Source organism: Microtus pennsylvanicus, chromosome 19, assembly GCF_037038515.1.
Source record: "Microtus pennsylvanicus isolate mMicPen1 chromosome 19, mMicPen1.hap1, whole genome shotgun sequence".
Classification (NCBI taxonomy): domain Eukaryota; kingdom Metazoa; phylum Chordata; class Mammalia; order Rodentia; family Cricetidae; genus Microtus; species Microtus pennsylvanicus.
In genome coordinates, this window is record NC_134597.1 from 22,087,538 (window position 1) to 22,111,572 (window position 24,035).

At 42.2% G+C, this 24,035-nt stretch overlaps 1 protein-coding gene across 1 annotated transcript in view; it reads left to right on the forward strand.

Moving 5' to 3' along the window:
- Positions 1-24,035, forward strand: part of Snd1 (staphylococcal nuclease and tudor domain containing 1) — a 391,403-nt gene that overhangs the window by 13,254 nt on the left and 354,114 nt on the right. Inside the window, exon 2 of the mRNA XM_075953759.1 lies at positions 20,200-20,349. Coding sequence (XP_075809874.1) covers positions 20,200-20,349 — 150 coding nt within the window. The remainder of the gene's footprint in view (positions 1-20,199; positions 20,350-24,035) is intronic.

Genomic DNA, 24,035 nt, shown 5'->3' on the forward strand with positions numbered 1-24,035 from the left:
GGTGCTGAGTGGGGTTGTCCTTGCCTTTTTTTTTTCTCCCTTTTTGGAAGCTATTGTGAATGTGACTTATTTTTTCCTGATTTCTTTTTCAGCAAGTTTGTTATTGGGAGAAAAGCTGAGTTTGTAGCTCAGTTGATATAGTGTTCATTTAACATGTGGGAAGTTGTGGGTTGAGTCCCCAGTACTACATAAATTGGGTGTGATACCATGCCCTCCTAATACCAGCACTTGGGAAATGCAGATAGGAGGACCAGAAATAGAAGATCATCCTTGGACACATTTGAGTTTCAGGCAGGCCTGGGATATATGAGATCCTGTCTTAAAACAGATAACACAACAACAGAAACAGTCAAAATAACACCTGTTCCAAACTACTGATGCTTGTATGTTGGTTTTTTTTCTTATATATATTCAGCTACTCTCTGAAAGTGCTTGTTGAATTTAAGAATTTCTAGTGGTGCCATTAGAGTCTTTAAAGTATGATATCTGATAATTTTTGTATGTATTATAATATTGAGATAGTAACTTGCCCTATAGATCAGGCTGCCCCAAACTGGTGATCTTCCCTGAGGTTATAGGTGTACACTACCATGCTTGGATTGTTTCTTCAGTTTTGGAGGTCAGAGAGACATTACAGGTCTGTGAATCTTAAAATTCCAGGGGTCTCTGACATAGTGGTAATTGGCGGAAATGCGACTTGAGTTCAGACATGCCATCTGCTAAACTGCTTTTAGCAAAGATGAAGCCCACTGAAGCATGGAAATGTACTGCGTGTGCAGATGCTGGGAGCTGGTGGCACAGGTGTGATGGACAGGCTAAGGTACAGCAGGTGGCCTTGTCTTCTGGCCTCTTTTGTCCCATGTGCCCCTTATTCCCAGAAAAACACTTGCCGTAAGTGAAATTGGGTTATTTCAGAACACAGTTTCCACTATCGTCTAAAACATTTACTAGTTCCTTTGTTTTAAGGGGGAGCTAAGTAATTCCAATTTATTTGAGGGTTCCTTCCCCCCCCCCAACTTCCAGGGATGAGAAATATGTTCAATCAGCAGAAATCTATTCTGTGCATAGACTGTACCTGACTTTAGAACCACTTAAGGATGGGGGTTCTTTCCATCCCTGTCTACCCAAGACTGCCAGGCTTTGTCCCTGTTGTCTCTGTTGTCCTGATCTGAGTGATGACAGTAACTGTCAACTCAGGAGAACAAGTACAGGAGAATGTGTAGGGACGGAACTCCAGAGAGCTGGAGTGTGAATGGTGTAGATGGCCCTGAGTCCCCACTGATAGCTCTCTATGGCTTGATGGGAAGAGGATTTTGTGGCCGAGAGTCCTTTGTGGGAGACAAGTAGTCTAGGCTTGACAGCCAGGGCTCTGTGGGATTTTGGCCAAAGCTTTGGGCTGAGTGGTTTTTCTGTCTCATTTGGTTGCTGCTAACTGGAGAGAAGTAGTTTTGCTTGTAGTGGAAAGAGGAACTTGTGAATTTAAATGTCCTTGGCTTTCTTAGAAGTAAAATGCTAGAGAAGTCACGTCTTAGTTGTGGTTGGTTTTAAAACGTCTTTCCAGAGAAGATGGTGTAAGGGACAGATGTCTCGACAGAGGCAAAGGCGGGTAAACTAGTGAGGTACAGGAGGGGACACTCAGGTGAGCCCTCCGGACTCATGTGCGAGACTAAGGATGGCTGGACCTTTGTACTAGAGAAGGAAAGCAAAAGGGACTTCAAAGCTTTCGTTTCCAGTCCCTGAAATACACTCATGTGATATTAGTGAAGTGTTCAACCTCATGAATTCTGTCCCAGGAGGTTGTCTTGTAGTTTTAATATCTGAAACATCATTATTTGGGTAACAACCCAAAACATAATCATTATATCAAGTAAATTTATCTTTTTAGCTGTTAAGGGACTGTCCCAGGCCTTAATAAGAAAAATAGGATATACTATTCCTCTATGTTTATTGCATGGTGAAACCAGAACCGATCTGGGTGCTGGGGTCCCACTGGGATCTGCTATTTTGTATGCAGTAATTACTTGTATTAGTGACCTTGGCAGTTGAGCCCTTTTACAGCCCAGAGGCTGAGGGCTGCTTCTATTACTTAAGAGCTAAGTTACCTTGTTAAATTCCTCTGGTGAGAGCTGTAGAATCTCCTCAGACCTCCCGTGGGTGTTCCTAGGACACAGGTCAGCCTGTGGTTAAGGCCGCCCTGCCCTTGTCTTATTAGTCATAGGCCTTCCAGGCCTGGGTAGAGGAATAAGAGTTTTAATTGAATTCTTAGGAGTTCTTTTGAAAAGTGGAACAGCAGCATGTCTGGGGGAAGCCAGGAACAGTTAAATGACGAGGGACTTGTGCTTTTATTCCTTTCTGACACTGCCTAGGACTTTAAGGGTAAGAAAAATGTGCTAGCTCATCAGTAAAAGACTGAAAGTCTGTGGTAGGGTTGTGATTTGTATTTTATTTTGAGATCTAATATTGACAATCAGCATTTCAAATAGTGATAGTACATAATTTGACAGGAAGCAAATCTTCAACTTTTGCTACATGTGTGCTCACTTCTGAAACACCTTGAAATTGTTGGAAAAACTTAAGTTTTTGCAGGTAACATGCAAGTTGAAGTGCCTCTTTCCTCATTGTTCTGTTAACCTTGCACACAAGCAAGAATAAGCATTCAGTGTTCTTCAGAATAATATTCTTGAATTCTTGAATAATATGTTCAGTAATCCTTTATTGCTGTGTGTTTAAAGAAACGTGCATATAACTTTACAAACACAAACAAGAACAGTAATTGCATGGGCTTTTTTGTTTCTTACCATATTCCAATATCTCTGGTCTGGTTCATTTGGCTGTGCATGGTACAAAGATTCTCTACTCCTTCCTGTCACTTGATGATGGTTGGGTATTGGACACAGTACATTTTGCTCAGGGACAGGATGAGAGCAGTGCTGTGACTGAGAAATTAAGAGATTCCTGGCATGGCTAACTCAGTAGCTTTTCCCTCTCCTGCCCTGGATTGGGATTTGCTCTGGATCTGGGCCCTGGAATTGGGGGAAGTGGGCTGGACATAGGCACTCAGCTGAGGACTCCTAGAGTGGCATTCCTGGTTTTTCTGCCCTTCTCACCACATTGCTCCAAAGTTTCTTTGCTCAACAGGAGTACTTTTTTTGTGGATTTGCAAAGATGACCATGGTTTTTGGAGAATTGCTTCCTGCTTGTGAAGTGATACAGAATATATATGGAGAAAAACCTTGATCCATTATTCAAGATGCACAAAGTAGGCTGAAGCTGCGTTCTAGAAAGTACTCTGGAAAGGAAAAATAGCCCCCAAACGCTTTCCCCATCTGCTCTCAGACTTACCACAGAACCTTTTTGTGACCGATGTGTGGGTTATTTTCCACACAGCACCCCTACCCACCCACCCAAGAAGACACCAAGTACATATCTTACTCACTTCTGACAGTATTTACTTGGAGATAGTGTCAGGTTCCACAGTAGAAGCCCTTCAGATACCATTCACAAGTTCTAGGTTGTAACCCATATCTCCCAACTACAAACTTCCCTTTCATTAATTTGCTAAGGCATATCACAGAGTCCAGAGAAACATTTACTGGTTTATTAAAGGTGCTTCTACCATGGACACAGAAGCACATCCTAGTGAGGAGATGGGTGTGAGCAGTGTGAGCTTCACGCTCTCTCAGGACATGTCAGACTCTCAGCGCCTTTCTTTGTTCGCCAGCTTGGAAGCTCATCAGATCTTAGTCAAGGGGTTTTGGAGCAGATAGATCTGCTGGCACAAGCTTGGAAGCATTGGCTACTAAGGAGACTGAGGCTGGAGGATTACTGAAGCCAGGAACGGGGAAGTGTTGGAGACCAGCTTGGGAAGTATAGTAAGACCTTGTCTCAAATTTCGCCTTTCCCCCATGTGCGTATGTTTGGCTCTAGTGGGTGCCTGACATCCCGGATATCTAGAATCTTTCTCTGTCATTGCCATCTTTTATTTTGCACAGAATCTCTCACTGAACTTGCAGGTAGTTTTTCAGCTAGAATGGCTAACTAGAGAGTCCTGGTATCTGGATTTGTGGATATGCTATTCCTGACTTTGTTTTTTATCTGTTTCTTTTTAACTATTTTTGCCTGCATGCATGTTTGTGCCTTCAGGTAAGAAGAGAGAATCCAGTTCCTTGGGACTGGAATTACAGATGTTTGTGAGCTGCCACGTGGATGCTGGGAATTTAATACAGGTCTAATGAAGAGCAGCCAGTGTTCCTAACTACTGAGCCATTATCACTCCAGGCCTCTATATTTGTCTTTTTGCATTGGTGTTGGGATCTGAACTTTGGTCCTCATGCTTACACAGTAAACATTTTTAAGGTAGAGTCTCATTAGCCCAGGCTAGCCAAGGATAACTTTGAGGCCAAGTGCTGGGATTATAGGTGTGTACAACCACACTTAACCAATCAAACCCAGGGCTTATCAACTGACTTTATGTCTCCAGCTACTTTATGTATGTATTCATTCACTCATAGACTTTAATCATTAGCACCATTCCCTTAGGTTGATGGCTAGGATTGAAAGTTATAATCTTTATTCATTTTGTCTCTCATGGTGCCTGGCCACATTCTGAGGCAAATGGTAAAGTCCTATTCTAAATAAACTCGGAGCTAGAGAGATTGCTCAGTGATTAAGAGCACTGGCTGTTCTTCATTGGGTTCGATTATAAGCCATGAATGAATGCTAACAACTGTGTGTAACTCCTGTTTCCTCTTCTGGTTTCTAAGGGCACTAAGCATGCACATGGTACACAGACATACATGCAGGCAAAACACTATTATACATCAAAGAATAAATCTTAGAAACAAAACAACAAGAACAATAATACCAACAAAATTAGCGCTTGCATTGTATTCCATTATATAAAATAGGCTAACTTCTGCCACATCGGTCTAAGTCTGGAAAGGTGGAGTGAGATTTAAGTTTACGGAAGAGTGATATATCTTGATTGATGGTGGCTTAGGCTTGCTTATTCCTTTTCCTTTGTGTATCCCTATCCACTGTTTTCTGTGCCTATTCACTTATGCTTCTCATTGAGTTGAAAGAAAAAATAAACACTATTGCTCTTTTTTGCTGCAAACTTAGGCATTTAGATGCACGTTTATTATCATGGAATTTGGATACAGGCTTTGGGTTGTAAATCTGAGAGACTCTTGTCTACTAATCAAGAACAAATACAAAATCATGGGGAATATAATTAGAAAAGAGATGATAGATAGCATTTGCTCAGACACCAACCATCCCTTCTGGGGTTATGGGAAGTGAATGAAGAAAGTGGAAGGACAATTGAATATTGAACAGTTAATTAGGAGATTCTCCAAAGTGGTCAGGGATATAGATTTGAGTGGTTTCTGTTGAAAATAGAGTAGACTTGACAGCTCACAGGAAATAAATCAATTGAGTGGTTAGAAATGAGTTAGGCAAGACACTCTTGAAGGTGGTAACAAGGGAAATTCGACGCCTGATGAGAGCACTGAGGAAGCAGCTGGAGAGAATAGTGCCAGAAATAACATGAGCTTCTGGGGGAGAATGGAGTGATGCTGAGGGAACTTAGAGTTGTTAGAGGCAGAGGGAGAGGGCTGGGCAAGGATCCCCTGGGGTGGAGGAGCCAAAAGGGAGGGCAGCTGGATGCATAGATTGCCTGCCAGTCATGACGAGGGAACGGGGGGGCCTTGGAGAACATTGTGCTGCATGTTGTCATTTAATAGAGCGCAGGAGTGAGTGTTACTGTCCTCTTAGGATTTGGTTCTTGTTAGCTTCTACAAAAATCCTGTAAACTTAGGAATTGTTTAAGGACAAGAGTGTGTTAGTGGTTTTTATTCTCACTTTCTAGAATCCAGTACTGGTTGTAATATTAGCAACAAAAAGCTTAAGTCTTTCGTCTTGTTCTGTGCCTGGGCCTACCATGATGAGCGAGGTAGACATGGCCCTTTCTTTGCAGCCACAGAACTTGCAGCCCAGAGGAAGGAAGACTAATGCTAAACCGTTAGTTACAGACTCATCCCATGTTGTCTTAAGTTCTGTGAATGAGGAGTGTGCAGAGCTTCAGACTTTTGTGAGTAGGGAAGGCATCTCTGAGAAAACCAAGTTTAAGCTCTGTTTTCTGGAGAATTACCAAACTAGACAATTAGGGTGGGAATCCATGGACAGCACGCCTCAGACTTCATTATTTATGCCAGTCACTCGATGCTCCTGTTAAAATGCAGATCCTGATTCCTTGGGTCTGGTACAGCGCGAGGATCTGCAGTGTTGCTGGTCTGTAATCTGCAGGGCTTCCTGAGCATCACCACCTTGCTCATTTGTTCTCTAGCGTCTCTTGAAAGGTGATGGGGTTCAGCAGTCTTCTTTCCCTCCCTTTTTTCCATGGCCATGCTCGTCGAAGTCATACAGCCAAGGTGTTAAGTGCTTGTAGTCTGGTTGGTTTTGTAATAGAGCCAGCCTCTGCTGGTTCCTCCACTTGAAAATGCAGCCTTAGCCCTGTGCTTTAGACAGCCCACACTGCAGACAGCACCTAACGTGTAGGGACAGGAATAGGAAACCTTAGAAGAAAAGAAAGTTTAGTTATGTAGTAATTGATAGTGAATTCCCCTCTGCGTTTCTCCAGTCTTTCGATTAGAGCTCAGATGTCTGCCCTAGTCCCTCAAGCGATGTTTACTGTATCTGGCTCAGACCTTGTGTTAGTTACTTTTTATTGCTGTGATACATTATCATGGGCAGTGAAATTTATACAAAAGTTTATTTAGATTTACAATTCCAGAGGGGATAAGAGTCCTTTGTGGCTAGGAGGCAGTAGACATGGCAGCTGCGAACTCACATCTTACTGGCAAGCACAAGCCAGAAACAGGGAGCAGAACTAGGAGTGTCTTGATTTTTTTTAAACTCTCAGAGCCTGCCCCCAATACACCCTTAATCCAGAAAGGACACACTTACCAAACTAACCCAAACAGTGCCACCAACTGGGGACCAAGCATTCAAATGCCTGAGACTATAGGACATTTATACTTACAAATTTGATATTTATTTCTTAAAACTCCTGTGATATTAATAGTAAGGTCTGACTTTTAAAATATGCAGCCTCTTTCTATTACACCTTATGTATTTAAAAGAACACCCAGTAGATGACTGGCTTGGGAAGACAGGGTATCTTCTTAGAACACAGGTGTTCCTTGGGGCCACAATATTGAGCAGTATAGTGAGGGAAGGTTTGAATTCTCTGTCATGAAGCAGTGAGTGGATCACGATTAAAGAGGTGAGACATGGAACAGCACTGGAGTTTGTACTCCATCTCTAGAAGATGTGTGTGGTCAGAGCGAGAGGAAGAACAGTGGGTGAGGAGGCGAGCCGGTCTACTACCTGTGAAGTCTAGTTCTAACGGTGTGTGCTTTGCTACTGAGCTTCCAGAATGGCTTCTGTTGCAATGCTTGTGTATTTAGCATTTTTCAATTTTGTTTAAGAATATCTTTTATTTATTCTTTGATTTCATATATGTATACAATATATTTAATCATATCCACCCCAAAGTCTTTCATTTCCTCTCCCCCAAGACAACTCCCACCACATTCTCCTCCCATCTTCATTTCTATTTTTTTAAATTTCCTTGTGACCCCTGGAGTCCAGTTAGTGTTGCTGACTAGAATGCTGGCTGATCTCATTGACTGTTCTTGTGCAGGTCTTAGGCAGGTGACCTAGGTGCAGTTGTTCCGGAGAGCTCAGCCATGTGACAACTCAGTGACAGCATTTCACATTACCTGTCGCCTGTCCTCTGGTACTTACAGCTTTCCCTCTTCATGATGTTCTCTGAACCTTGTAGTGTGATACAGATGTCCATTTAGAGTTGAGAACCCATTAGCAGCTTGTTCTCAGCACTTGGACTAGTTGTCATTCTTTATATTACTGTAGAAAAAAAGGAACTTTGACCAAGGTTGAGAACAGTACCACTCTATATATAGAAATATAAGTATTTACAAGGCAGTTTGACAACAGTACGTTTAGTAAAACAACAGGAATACGTTTTTCCGTAGAACCTGTCATCTCTAGAGCCATGGAAATTTGACTGGCATAAATTCTCCCTATGGAGCAAACCTCAGATTTAATCAGATTTAACTAAAGGGGTTAGTTAGCCATTATTGAACCATTGGTTATGTCTTGCTGGCGTCAGCACTGGGTGAATACCGTCGATGACTTTCTCAGTAGCCTGCATAGCACCTATTGGTATTGTGAAAACTAGCCATCAGGGAGGAAGTTCTTAGGTGACTTTACCTTGATTTCTCCAATGTCCTACAACCAAAGTATATGTGTTTTCAGCAGTTGGGTTTTACCATCTGTTATGATGGCCAGGCAAGAGCAGTGGCAACGGCCTGTGTTGATTTGGAGATTCTGGTTCCCCACTTTTATTATTCTTGCTTGAGTCTCTTATTACTGTGATTGTTGTCAAATAACAATTTCCTGATTTTACCATTGATCCTACATTTATTAATTTCACTCTAGAACTCTGTTCTGCAATTGTTTATTCATCTATTTGTTAAATTATTAAGTCCAATTAATTAGTCTATTACTATTTTGGTTTTATTTATTTTTAAAGATCAATTTTTCTTTTTTTATGGTTTATTTTTATTTCATGTGCATTGGTGTTTGGCCGGCTTGTATGCCTGTGTGAGGGTATCAGACCCGCTGGAACTAGAGTTCTATATGGTTGTGTTTGCTGAGAATTGAATCTTGAGTCCTCTGGAGTGAGTGCTCTTAACTATTGAGCCACCTCTCCAGCCTTTATTATTTTGATTTTCAAGTTGTCCCCAAATACCCTTAAGCAGGCCATTTTATCATTTTGACAAAATATGTCACCATTGTCCTTTTAAGTTTGACACAGCTACACATTCCTGGCTGAGACTGACCCTTTTCTGACCCAAACCTAGAATCAGCAGTTTCTCAAGGAGTTTTGCTGTTTTTAGCAGAGAGGATTTTAGAAAGCAGGATCTGGACACCAGGCTGTCATGCCCTCCTAGTGGATGGGAGTAGGGAAGACACGTGTGACGTGGATGTCTGTGCTTTTATGTTTATATGTATGTGTTCAGAAGCAGTGGTTTAGTTTACATTAGTCTCTAATCCCGACCATGGGTTTCCAGCCTTTCTGTATATGTAACTTCTTTCTTCACCAGTGAGAAATTTTAGCTTTTGCTTTCCTGTCTCTTGTTTGCTGTTTCCTGTACATGACCACTTTCTTGCTATTAACAGTTGGTTCCTCAGCTTCCAGTGACCCGTCACCAGTATTTGGCCAACCCATGCAGATGAGTGAGATTTGGGTTTTTAAATAGTCGCACACATGCGGGTCGTCCCTTCCCCCCAGCCCATATACTTGTTTTGTTTGCTTGCTTTCTTGGTTCTGAGGATTGAAACTATCTCGTCCATGCAAAGTTTGAGCTATGCCATCGGTGAGGTTTTTTTTCCCCCTCTGACCCATTGGTAGCACTTGGTAGCACTGATAGTTTAGCAGTGGAAATGATCTCTCCTAGAAATGGCAGGGTTTGGGCAATCTGGATCTCCATTTCTTTTGGTAGAAAGAAAGCTTTTCTTCTTTTGAAATTTTCCCAGCATTCTTTTTAAATTTTTTGGAAGGTTTCAACTGATTTTATTTTTTTCCCTCCAAATTGTGCCTTTGCTGTTTATGTGTAGCTGAAATAAAGTGCTTAAAAAACCATCTCTTCTGTGTTTTATTTACTGTTTATAAAAACAAACATCACGCCTTCATTTTTACTCCTCAAATGAACATGTTTCCTCACCAGAGGACTTTTAATTCTTCCTGATAGTCTGTGTTGGATTTCTTTTTTCCTATCAGGATATTAAATATAAGAGTTATGAGCAACACTAGACTATGTTCTGTGGCTCTTCAGAATTAAATCTCAGTGTATGGGGGTTCAGTAGGCATATGCTGCCAACTTTATTCCCTCATTGTTCAGGAAAGTAATATTCTCTTCCTGATCTTTACTGCGTACTTTGGTTTGATGCTCTAGTCTTTCTTTGTACTTTATTATTATTATTTAGATTATAATGCTTAAGGAAATTCCTTTTTCTTTATGCTCTGAGGGTTAAGAGTTCTAATCACTGTAGTACTTTTCTGTACCTTTAAGGCAGAGTGCCTGAGCGTAATCATTTGGTAGAAGGTTCAAAGGCACATTTGTCATGATATCCTTAGGATCTGGAGTTCATTTACTTTTTTGCTTATTTATTTTTGAGATTCTACATTAATTACAACATTTCACCTTTCCCTTTTCTCCAAATTCTCCCATATACCCTCTCTTGCTCTCCTTCAAGGTTATTGATTGCCTTTCTTTTATCAATTATTTTTGCATGCATATATGCACTTACATGCATATCTTTCCTGAATATGACCTGAGTCCATATAATGTTACATGCATGTTTATTTTCAGGACTGACCATTTGACACTGGACAACCAATTGGTCTGTTCTTCCCTAGAGAGGGTCACCCCTTCCGGACAGCTTCACTCAGCTTCCTGTAGTTTATGTGTAGATTGAGGCCTCCTGAGCTTTTTTTTCTCTGTGCACTTTGACTTTTCTTGGTGTTCTTGTTCAGCTCCCAATTGGCCAGTCACGTTGGTAAGATCTTATTCGTAGAGCTTCTGATGTTACTAGGAGATACAGTCTTCACAGGAAACTTCCTGATCTTCTGGTTTTTCAGTCTTTCTACCCCTCTTCCACAATGTTCTCTGAGCCTTATGTGTAGGAATGTTTTATAGATGTAGCCATTGTGACTAGGCTTTATTTACATTTGCTTCTTTCTTTGATCAGGTCATGTGACTATTGTCCTGTATTTTTGTTGTTGTTGTTGTTTGACAACTGGGATGAATTTCTTTGAAATGATAAGGGGTCCACTACATACGAGTCTTTTCTCCCTGTATTCATGTGTCTTGTGGTTGAATAGCAGATCTTATTCTCTAAGTCTGTGGCAGTCAAAAGAGCCCACTGGCAGGTGGAGAGCAAGGTCTGTAAACAGCCCTGCTGTGCCTTTCAGGAGAATGAGTTCCTGTCTTACTGGGGAAGCTTCACGTGTACAGGGGCTTGCCAGTACTTATTTTTGTAAGTCTCCAGTATTGGTTCATTATTGTAAGGGGCCACTTGTAGGTTCCTGACTGCTCAGCCCCGAAATAATCACACAGAAACTATATTATTTAAATCACTGCTTGGCCCATTAGCTCTAGCTTCTTATTTGCTAACTCTTACATCTTAATTTAACCCATCTCCGTTAATCTGCATTACTACAAGGTCGTGGCCTACTAGCAGTTTCAGCACATCTGTGGGCTCCATGGCTTCTACCTGACTCCGCCTTTCTTTCTCCCAGCATTCAGTTTAGTTTTTCCTGCCTACTTCTATTCCCTGCACAGGCCAAGACAGTTTCTTTATTAACCAATGGTATTCACAGCTTATAGAGGGGAATCCCACATCAGGTAATGGTTCTCATATATGTGGTATTTAGGTTTTACTGGAAAGTATGCTGGGATGCTATTACATTACTATGCCATATTTTCCTCATCTATAAAACAAGATGATAGAGAAAATGATTTATGATTTCTTGGCATTTCCTGTGCTCTGTAATCGATTTAGGCTGCTGTGCATTATTATCATAGCCAGTCCATAATTAGTATCAAATATCATTGCATATTGGACAAAGTTAAAAAGAATAGATTTAGTTTTGCTCTTGATTGTAGATCAAGGTCAGAGGGCTAGATCTGATACTGGCCTTTAAAATTTTTATTTTAAGAATGATGGTAGTGGTGGTGTATGTGTTTCACAAATGCTGCTGTGATTTGGAGCCTCCAGCTGATGGGGGCTGACTTTTTGAATACTTCGGTTTTTGACACCAGCTCTGCGGGCTGCAGAGACAGCTCCCAAGCACTTGTTTCTGTGTGCTGATACCATGTGGTGTTAGGCTGAAGTCACCATAGCTGTCTGCTTTCTGAGTCTTCAGCTGCAAAAGAAAAAGTCCAAACGCTCTCTTCTGACTCCTTTGGTGATGCTGAGATTAACAACCTGAAAACCTGTTTGTGTTACTGGCTGGGGAACCAGTCAGAGAAATAGCAGGGTCCGAGAAGCCCTAGGTTTTTGGTTAATTGTTTTTGAATGGTAGTGTCTTTAATTTAGTCTTGTTTTTTGATTTTGGGGTGGGGTGGGGAATCAGGGAGACTGAAGCAGGAAGACAAGAGTTCTGGGCTGTCTCATGGTTCACACACGTTCTTTTGTGATTGCCTGCTTTGTCTGAATGCCTTTCTTTTTTCGTTCTTTTTTTTAAAAATTTTATTTATTTTATTTTATGTGCACTGGTGTTTTGCCTGTATGTATGTCTGTGTGAGAGTGTCAGATCCTCCGGAACTGGAGTTACAAAAAGCTGTGAGCAACCATATGGGTGCTGGGAATTGAATCTGGGTTCTCTAGAAGAGCAGCCAGTGCTCTCACCTCCTGAGCCATCTCTCCAGCCCTCCTGAATGACTGCCAGATTCTCAAGAGATGATTCTTCCTTTGGCAGCAATAGCTTTGGTTGGCAGGATGCTGTTCCCTGATAGACTGAAAATTTCCAAACTTAGTATCTCCAGTTGTTTCTGTGTTTATTCAGTTTCTTAGGATGTTTCTGGATATTAAACAGTTCTGAGCTATATATGCTTCACAACTATTGTACCCGCTGTTCTTCCTCTTCCACTCCCCACCTGCCTTCTGTCTTGTGATACAGAGGTTTGGAACTTAGGGCCTAGCGGCTGAAACCAGCCTTGTTTTCATGGTATTGCTGTTCATTGAAACAATGCTTTCTGTTGTGATTAAGTTCTGTTTCTTTCTTTCTCTTTTGGTTGCTTGTGCTTTTGGTGTCGTATCTAAAAAGTGATCATCTAACGGAAGGTTATGCAGATTACATGTCTGTTTTGGTCTCAGACTTTTCTAAATTTGACTTGCTTTCATATCTATGATTCTTTTTGAATTTCTTTTGTTTATAGTGTGAGATAGAGATCAAGCTTCATCCTTCTGTGTGTGGCTGCACCCTATGTTGGAAGTTCTACTTTTCTGCATTGAATTATCTAGGCACCTTTGTTCAAAACGTATACTAGATTGTAAGTGTGTGGATGTGATGTGGACCTGTTTTTCTATCTATCTTCAGTTGCCTGCCATTAATCCTTTATATTGGCCCTTCTGTTGTCAATGTTGCCCTTGTCACATGTCTTTTATAAGAGATAAAAATGCCCTGGTAAGCCAGTCCTCTTTGCAGAGCCAGTAAGATACCCTTCTTGGGCCAAGATGATTTTGCTCTTGAATTGGGAAAAATACTAGCCAGTGTTTATATGAGTTTTTTATATGATTGTGTTTGTATAACTAGTGCGAGTGTATTATCTAGTTTTCTGTCTTGTGATGACAGTGGTCTGGATGTTCAAGAGTTAAGTGTACGCAGTCATTTATCAGAACCTTGTGAAGATTTAATGTCGTGTTCTGTTGCTGGCCAACATTTTATTGGCTCTCCATATAGTATTTCACTGTACGTAAATCTCCCAGTGACCCTGTAAGTGGCTTTGAACAGTTTGAAATCCCATTTTTTCCCCCTGTGGCTGTCTGACTCGTGCCTTGAAGCCAGATCCTTTGAATCCCACCACATCCCTCTGCAACCTTTATAGGCAGAGCCGAGAAGGGTCATATTCATAACCTCATTCAGACTGACTCATTATGACAGCTGGTTTCACAATCCTCCTAGCAGGTAGTCCTGAGATCATTTTTCTAGAATATGTCATCTTATTATTCTAATTGAATAAAGTGGTAACCATATGACTTGTTTTCTATGCCCTATAAATTAGCAATTAAGGATAATTACTCTATTCATGAAAGTTTGTAACATGAATCAGTCAGTAGAGCTTTGGTAAATCAATTACCCATGACAGTTTCCTCACAATCTTTATTCTTCTGAAATTAAAAATATGATAAATGCTACGTTTTCCTTGTGTATGTTTGTCTCCCCACTTGAGCGTCAGCTCTCCAGGAACAGAAACTTTTGTCTTTTATTCCCCTGAAATATGCAGCTTGCCTAGAACAATATCCCACACATTGTTGGTATTTAATAAGCATTTTTGAAAAGGCAATCAATCAATCAATCAATTAACTTTGAAAAACCTGGCATCTGTTTATTATGAAAACTGGCTTGATGCAATATGAAATAGAAATCTGATTTATAGGATGTTGTTCTTTTTCATGTTTTATGTAGATATTTTAAGCATTTTTCCCTTGGTTTTTATTGGGTATAAGAGTTTCAATAATGGAAGTCTTTTAGAATATTTTTATTGAGGAAGGACTTGAATAAGAACTGTTGGCAAGGCAGTTTATCAATGCTTGAAAAATGTGTTATAGGTAACTGCAAGAAGGGTATAGTGTATTTTGAATGATTTCAGAGTCTATAAATAGGAGGAAAACTAGTCTTCCTTACCAGATGGGTTTCATTCTTCCACATTGCCCTGCAGACACAGTGTTTTCCTGCCTTTAATGCCATCAGTAAACAATGGGTAGACCATTTCAGAAAAAAGTTGTACCCATGTCAGTCCTTTCTGGCTGGAGCAATCGGAGATAGGAGTCCTTGTTATGACGAATCAGCCTTTAGGAGATTGAATTAGTATACTTAATAATAAAGAATACACAGAGAATCTTACGTGAATTGAAAGGGCTAGGGAGGTGGCTTAGTCAGTAAAGTGCTTGCTGTACAAGCATGAAGACCTGAATTTGATCCTCAGTACCCATATAAGAGAGCCAGACATGGTGCCCTGCTCCTCCAATTTCAGCTGGGGCGGTGGAGACAGGCAGATGGATTTCTGCAACTTGTTGGCTAGGGAATCATTGAAATCTAGGTTCTGTGAGAGACTCAGCCTCAAAAAATAAAGTGGAGAGGGATAGAGGAAGATGTGCTGTTGACTCTGACCTCTGTACAATGAGGACTCTAGAGATGGCTCAGTGGTTAAGAGTGCTTACTGCTCTTTCATAGGACCCAAGTTCAATTCCTGGTGGCTTATCATTGCCTGTAATTTCAGCTCTAGGGCATCTCTTGATGCCTTCTGATTTTAGCGGGTACTGATGCACATACATGCACATATTCACGTACAGACACAAAAGACATGCTTGAATAAAAAGGAAAATCTAAAAAGGAAGAAAGGTTAAAAATAAAGAGCATTTTTTTCTTTTAAAGATTTATTTATTTATTTATTATGTATACAGTGTTCTGGCTGCATGTGTGCCTACACACCAAAAGAGGGCACCAGACCTCATTACAGATGGTTGTGAGCCACCATGTGGGTGCTGGGAATTGAACTCAGGACCTCTGGAAGGAGAGTCAGTGCTCTTAATCTCTGAGCCATCTCTCCAGCCCAAAGAGCATTTTCTTATAACTGGATTGGGAATAAGTTTTTGCTTGTGTAGCCACAGTGGAGTGATGTAGGCCAAGGTCTGTGTGCTTAGGGCACTGGAGGCATCAACTGGAGAGCTAGTTTAAAAAATATCAGGATCTGCATATTGCTTGATAGAATTCTCATGAACAGGTAGTAGAGTGGTTAGATCAGTTGTGATAGAGTAATACAATGAAATACCATAGTCATGAAAATGAGTTGTATTTCACATCAGCATAGATTTTACTAAAAAGAATTAGTAAAATAAATAAGTCATTATATAGAAGACTCAACTAGTAGAGCTCAGAAATAGACAAAATGAAGTTCTGTTGCTTAAAGATACTTAAGATGAATGGAACACAAGTGTGCAAAAGAGCAAGGGAACAATTCTCTCGTGGTCAGAGTGGTGGTGGGCATCAGAAGATGAGTAGAAAGGACATGGGCGGTGTCCTTAGGGTTTCTATTGCCATGAAGACACACTGTGACCACATGACCACAGCAACATTTCTATTACAGCTTCATTATTGTCACGGTGGGAAACATGGCTGTGCACAGGCAGACATGGTGCTGGGGATGGAGCTGAAAGGTCTACGTCCAGATTGGCAGGCAGTAGGAAAAGAGAGTGACACTGGGCCTGTCTTGAGCTTCTGAAACCTCAAAGCCCACCTCCAGTGACACATTTCTTCCAGCAAAATCACACCTCCATCAAGGCCACACCTGCCTATGGGCCTATGGGTCCCATTTTCATTCAAATGACCATATTCCACTCCCTGACCTCTATAGACTTTTAGTCGTATCATAATGCAAAATGCATTTAGTCCACCTTCAAAAGTCTCAGTAGTCTATTACAGAATCAGCACTGTTTAAAAATCCAAAGCAAAGTCTCTCAAAGTCATGCATTCTCTTAACTGTAATCTGTCTAAAATCAAAATGATAAACCAGATCACATATTTCCAACATATAATGGCACAGGATATACATTACCATTCCAAATGGAAGGAAAAAGAGCGTAATGAGGAAATACTTGACCAAAGCAAGACTAAGAACCAGCAGGGCGAACTCCAAACTCTGCATCTCTGTGATGTCAAAACACTGCAGATCTCCAACTCTATTAAACTTTGTTGACTGCAGCACACTTCTTTCTTGGGCTGGTTCCACTCCCTGTTAGCAGCTTTCTTTAGCCGGTATCCTGTGACTCTGGCATCTCTAACATCTTGGGTTTTCTTTCTTTCTTTCTTTCTTTCTTTCTTTCTTTCTTTCTTTCTTTCTTTCTTTCTTTCTTTCTTTCTTTCTTTCTTTCTTTCTTTCTTTTTTTTGCTTTTTCGAGACAGGGTTTCTCTGTGGTTTTGGAGCCTGTCCTGGAACTAGCTCTTATAGACCAGGCTGGTCTCAAACTCAGAGATCTGCCTGCCTCTGCCTCCCAAGTGCTGGGATTAAAGGCGTGCGCCACCACTGCCCGGCTACATCTTGGGTTTTCTTTTTTTTTCTTTTTCTTTTTTTTTTTTTGGTTTTTCGAGACAGGGTTTCTCTGTAGCTTTGGTGCCTGTCCTGGAACTAGCTCTTGTAGACCAGGCTGGCCTCGAACTCTCAGAGATCCGCCTGCCTCTGCCTCCTGAGTGCTGGGATTAAAAGTGTGCGCCACCACCGCCCAGCACATTTTGGGTTTTCTAAGGCAATGGAGGCTTAGCCTTCATAACTTCATACAGTGGCCTCTTTGGGCCTCCATCCAGGGATGCCCTTGACATAAGCCAGGCCTCAGTGGCTTAGTCGAGGTGAATATCCCTTTCTTATATCCGTGACTCTAAAGTCAGAACCACATGGCTACAGTTGCCAAATTCTGTTATTTGCTGGGACTAGAACATGGCCTTTTTGTTCAAGTACATTTTGACCAGGTTTCTGTTTTCTTTTGTTTTTTTTTTTTTTTTTTGTTTTTTTCGAGACAGGGTTTCTCTGTGGTTTTGGAGCCTGTCCTGGAACTAGCTCTTGTAGACCAGGCTGATCTCGAACTCACAGAGATCCGCCTGCCTCTGCCTCCCGAGTGCTGGGATTAAAGGCGTGCGCCACCACTGCCTGGCCCAGCTTTCTGTTTTTGGTGGTTTACTGCCTACATTGGGCTGTTCTGGAACTCATTCTGTAGACCAGGTTGGCCTCCAACTCAGAGATCTATCTACCTGTGTCTGCCTTCGTTGGGATGAAAGACTTGTGCCACTGCACCTGCCTCTGAGCTTTTCTTTAGTTCCTTTTCACAAGTTGGAAGCTTAGCTGGGTGGGATCTTGCCTTGAGATCACCACTCCCTTTATTCCTTTTAATGTCAGGCTTTTCTTTGACCTGTTTGTCTCCTTGAACTTGGGACTTAGCTCTTTCCCGGTGCCCCCTTTCTCCTCAAACTGTACATTTTGTATTTTCTCTTGCTCAGTTTTCTCCTTTTCATTACAAGTCTGCATAAGCACGGTCACTAAAAAGCAAACAACTTAGTCAAAACTAGGCTGTTTGGAGATCTCCACCAAAGCTCTTAATTTAGCCTCAGGTAGATTTTTTTTTTCTTGGATAAGCAGAAAGCAGCTACATTCTTTGCAAAAATATCACAAAATCGGTCTGTATGCCACATACTAATATTATTCTTTGAAACCCCTTGAGCCAGGCACCCACAGTCCACATCACCCTCTGCACCACTGTCTTTCATGCTCATGAAGCCCTGCTTAAAGCATTCAACTGCTTTTCTAGTCCAGAATCCCAAGGTGTTCCGTAGTTCTCCAAACAAAGCCTGGTCCGGCCTCTCACAGCGGTACCTCAGTCCCTGGTACAGACTTTTGTCACGCTGTGAAGAGACACCATGACAACTCCTTTTTTTTGTTGTTGTTGTTGCTTGTTTGTTTTTGAGATAGGGTTTCTTGGTTTAACAGCCCTGGCTGTCCTGGAATTCACACTGTATTCCAGGCTGGCCTCTGCCTCCCCATTGCTGGGATTAAAGGCATGTGCCAGCACTGTCCGGTGACCGCAACAACTCTTATAAAGGAAAACATTTAATTGTGTCTGTCTTACATGTTCACAGGTTTAATCCATTATCGTCATGGTGCTGATAGGTAGACACGGTGCTGGACAAGGAGCTGAAAGTTGTACATCCAGTTTGGCAGGCAACAGAGTGACACTGGGTCTGGCTTGAACTTCTGAAACTTGAAAGCCCGCTTCCCAGTGACGTGCTTCCTTCAGCTGGCCACACCTCTAATAGTGGGCCCATGGGGGATTTTCATTCAAACCACCAACACTTCTGGCAGTGTTCTGGCTCGTGCATAGTGGTTACTCACTTTTTTACTTTTCTTATTCTCTGAATCATGTATTTATGATACTTTTTCAAATTTTTAAAGCATTAGTTGAGGAGAGGAAGAAGGTCTGCTAGTGGGTGTGTGGAAGAGTCGTCCTCTCTCACTCCTTCAGAGGGAGCTTCCATCACAGGGCTCTCCTCTGAGCAGTAGTGGGTGTGTGGAAGAGTCGTCCCCTCTTACTCCTTCAGAGGGAGCTTCCATCACAGGGCTCTCCTCTGAGCAGTAGTGGGTGTGTGGAAGAGTCTTCCCCTCTTACTCCTTCAGAGGGAGCTTCCATCACAGGGCTCTCCTCTGAGCAGTAGTGGGTGTGTGGAAGAGTCGTCCCCTCTTACTCCTTCAGAGGGAGCATCCATCACAGGGCTCTCCTCTGAGCAGTAGTGGGTGTGTGGAAGAGTCTTCCCCTCTTACTCCTTCAGAGGGAGCTTCCATCACAGGGCTCTCCTCTGAGCAGTAGTGGGTGTGTGGAAGAGTCGTCCCCTCTTACTCCTTCAGAGGGAGCATCCATCACAGGGCTCTCCTCTGAGCAGTAGTGGGTGTGTGGAAGAGTCTTCCCCTCTTACTCCTTCAGAGGGAGCTTCCATCACAGGGCTCTCCTCTGAGCAGTAGCCTTCCACACTAACCTTCCAGTAGCTGTTTGTGTCCAAGCATGGAGTTGAGAACCCTGCAGACTGAGTGAGCCCCGCTGTCTGTCAGAGGCAGTTTGATAGCTTGTGTCTTTTTACTGCGTGCCTCTTTTTCTCTTCTCGCTCAAAATCTTTCCTTTTGCAGCCCCTCAGGTATTTAAAAGTTAATGCCAGTGAACTTCAGAGCCTTTCCACAGTTGCAAATAGGTTTTGTTTAGGCTTCTTAGGCAGGAGTAGAAAGAAGCCGACACACTTAGGAATGTTAGTGTTCAGGATGTGGGCTTTTAGAGAGCAGGACTTGTGTCTATCTCGTTTGATGTTGCACAGGCTCTGGTGTTTCCTGCCCTTGGCCCTGATTATGTAGGGTTCCTTTCTTTAGCTTTCCCTTTCTTTAAGTGTTCTGGTTTGCCTCATTCTAGAATGGAGAGTGTGGAGATATTAACCTGTTAATAATTGAAAAGAACAGTGTTGATGCATGCTGGGATAAAATTACAAAGGTCTTTAACCTCTGTGTCTCGTGTCTTTTTATCCCATTCTGTTTATTTATGGCTTTTCTGTTGTTTGTTTAATTCTTACTTATATTTTTGAGTCCATCATTTCTGAATCTGGCTGGACGAAGGCTCTTTGTAGATAAGTTCTCTTTCAAAATTCAAGCCAAATTCTGTTCATTTCCTCATTCTATGGATATATTTGGGGGACCCTGGGGTGCAAGGTGCTGTTCTAGATGTTGGGGATTCATTATCATACAGCTTACATTATGTGATACTATTTTCAGACCACCATTCTCTTCTTTTCAACCTGTGTAGGTTCTCTCTGGGTGTGCCATCATTGTCCGAGGGCAGCCCCGTGGTGGTCCTCCTCCAGAGAGGCAGATCAACCTCAGCAACATTCGCGCTGGAAATCTTGCCCGACGGGCGGCTGCCACACAACCAGATGGCAAGGATACACCAGATGAGGTAGGTGTCCTCCGGCATTTCTGAGGCTGTGGGTCTAGTTGGCAGTCTGCTCTCCCCTGTGGTGGAATTCTTTTCTGTTCACGGTGAGTATTTTCTGTCAGGCTGACTCTGGATATATCCCTGGTAGCCTACATCTGTCATTATACAAACACTGCCTGAGTTAGTTGCTTTTCATTTTTCTTTGAGCAACTCAAAGGAGAAAGAGTTTATTCAGCTCAGAACTCAAGGGTACAGTCCGTCATAGCAAGGAAGTCAAGGTAGCATGAGCAGAAAACAGCTGATCTCATCAGAATAACCAGGAAGCAGATGTGATGAGTGCTTGTGTCCAGCTGCCTGCCTGCCAGCTTGTCTGTCTCCCTCCCTCCGTCCCTCCATCCTTCCCTCCCTCCCTCCCTCCCTCCCTCCCTCCCTCCCTCCCTCCCTCCCTCCCTCCCTCCTTTCCTTCCTCCATATACATGGGATCTGTGGGGGGGAGAGTCCTCCCATTTCAGCTAACCAAGTCAAGACAGCCCCTCAGACATGCCCAGAGGCTTATTTCCCAGATGATTCTTTACCTCATGGTTGGTTAATTGCAACAACGACAGCAGGGCTGTCCCCAATCCTTTCCTGTAGGCCTCCTGTCTCACTTTTGGGGAACAGACTTAATGTCACATCACTGTAACAATTTATAAATGATAGCCTGTCAGTGCTTGTGCTAGCCTTTCCTTACAGTTGTCTATATCCCCAAAGCTATCTGAATTTATGAAACTCTAAAGTTTTATGTTTTTTTTTTTTTTTTTTTTTTTTTTTGGTCAGTCCTGGGACTTGAAAGCAGGTTCTCACACATGCTGGGCAAGTGCTCTACTACTGAGAAATATCTAGTTCCTTCTTCCCCGCTCCTAATCCTTGACTTTTTGGTTATAAGGTCTCATGTAGCCCAAGCTGACTTAATACTTAAATAGGAGGGGATAGCTTTGAATTTCTGATCCTCCTCGTGCGTTTGGCATTATAGGAATGTGACAGTAAGCCTGGTTTATATGCCACTGGGATTGAACCCAGGACACTCCACATCCCAGCTCCTAAACATGAGTTCTTATTACTATTTTTTAAATGGGGCGTGTGTGCGTTATGCATAGGTTCCTGTGTGGAGGTAAGAGGACAACCTGTGGGAGTCAGTTCTCTCCTTCTACCAGGTGGACTCATGAGTCAGGCTTGGTGGCAAGCACCTTTGTCAGCTGAGCCATCTCCTTGGCCCTAAACATGAGATTTTTTAAGGATGAGTTTTAACTGTTTCTGGGCCACTTGTAGCTTGTCATTGTGGTATGCTCCGAGAAGCTACTTCTGAGTTTTTTCTCACCTCTCTGCCTCCAACACCCCCAACTCTATCTAACACCTGGCTATCTGGCTTCTCACGTCATCTGATTCTTGACTGCTTACATCCTTACCTCTCCGGATAGCTGCTGTCCATTCCAGTTGGTGTGGGAGGTAGAGAGAAGATGATTCTGTACACTTGGAAATGTTGGTGCTTGGTTCTCCTTTAGCTGTGTTTCTCTGGTCAGAAACAGAATTTCTGGATTCTTAATTATTTGTTCCTCTCCATCTTAGTAACTTCGAATAGAGATTAGTAATTGGCTGTTCTCTGCTTTTCCCTTTCAAGGAAGTGAAGAAGAAAAGGTAATAGCTCATAAGCTTTTATTTAAGGAAAACATTTAGCTCTTTTCATCTTTAATAGTATTTTTTTAAGTAAGGCGATAGTGAAATAGCATTATAGATAATGGAGATGGAGAAAAATCACCCATAATTGTTCTATCAGCAGTAGTTGGTTAGATTTTAGAGATAATGACTAAATACATTAAAGTCAGCTTTTTCTCATTGGTCCTCCATCAGTAACTACAAGTGTTGAGACTAATGTAGTGTCTGTATCTACCTCTGGATTGCTCAATGAGGATTAAATAAGGAAGCATGAAGTGCTTAGTGCATCACAAAGTACTTAATAAATGTTTGGTAATCACTAGTCTGATAGATCAAGTACTGAAGATTAAACCTCTTTTGGCCTTCTTCAGCCATTGAGTGAGCATCAAATGGGTAAATCACTGCTTCAAGCTTTTCTCTTCCTTTCAGCTGTGTGCCATAGAATACTTGATTGCTCCTGAGAGGTAAAGAGCTGCCTCTTCTTAGAGGTCATCAAGCTCTTTTCCCTAAAAGGAAGAAGCAGTGCAGCCTCTAAGAAAGGTTTATTTAATTTCCTGTTTCATGGATGAGAATCTGGGGCCCTGTCTCCTGTGTAGCAGGGCAGTGGAATCTGAGCAGACTCTTGGCAGGTACCTGGTGCTCCATCTTAGTGGTGCATAAGTTTACAGTCCAGTGCTTTCTCTTTTCCAGAGCAGTTTGGTGTCACCAAGCCCTTTCCCGGAACCTGGAAGAGTTCTCTGGAAGTACATTGGCTCACTCAGTGCCATCTACAGAGTAACTCTGAGATGGAGTACTTGGTAGCTGTAGTCACTCTTTCCCAGGCTATGACTATTATTCCTTCCTGCTAAGCCCTAGTTCTTATCCTGTCATGGTCTGGTCTTCCTCCCACACCCTTGGCGCGACATGGACACAAGGCTCCAGTAACAGCGCCTCACAACCAAAAGCAGAAATCTCATTCTCCTTGCTCTAGTTTCATTTTCCGAGTGCCCCCTCCCCACTTCTGCCTCTCTCTGACCTGTTCCATGTTTCATTGCTATTGATATGATTCTTTTACCTCTTCTATTGTGCTGGGGATTTAAACAATGTGCCTTTTGACTTCTTCCTTATCATACTTCCTCCAGAGATCTCAGATCTCTGTTCTCCCCTTTTTGGACAGGCTCAATCTGTAATATACTAGAACTCCCTATGTAGACCAGGTTGGCCTCAGGGTGTCTGCTTGAGTACTTGGATTAATGGTGGGTGTCATCATACCTCCAATAGTTTCATACTCTTCCTCGTTATCTTAGACACCAAGTGGTTCTCATTACTCTGAGAGCTACATTCCTAGCCTAGACCACAAGTCCATTTGTGCTATGACTTTCATTTTTCTCCTAATTAAAAAAATACTTATTTTGCTATTTTATTTATCTTTTAAGAATTTCATGTTTGAATGCTGTATTTATGTCATTTCCCTCCATCCAACTTCTCTGTGTCTATTCCCTGCTACTCCTCAAATTCAAGGTCTCTTATTCTTCAGTTGTTATTGTCACACATACATGCATACACACACTTATAAATATATTCTGCTTAGTTGATTTTAGTGTTGCTTATACGTCTATGTGTTCAGGGCTAACTGCTTGGTATTGGCTCATTCATCACAGGCCTTGAAGCACCTCTGTGGTTATGGGCCCAGTGGTGATCCAGCACTCAGTTTTGCTCACAGGCTTTTGGAGTCAGTCCCCTCTGCCTTTGCCCTCAGCTCATACTGTTTTCTCCTTCGGGAGTGTTTCCCCGCCAGTGTGATGGTGACCACCCGCTGTAAGACACAGCCCTGACATTTCCTTCCCTGCCCATCTCTGTAGAGCATTCACAGCGTTTTATCCCTGAGTTGTTTGCGTCTCTCTACTGGACTGTGCGTTCTTCAACCCCTTCTCTCTCTCTCTGTGTCCCTATGTCCGGTCAGCACCTGACTCAGTGTGGGAATACAGTAAATACACGCTTGAATAGATGAGAAAAGAAACCGAGTGGCACAGTGA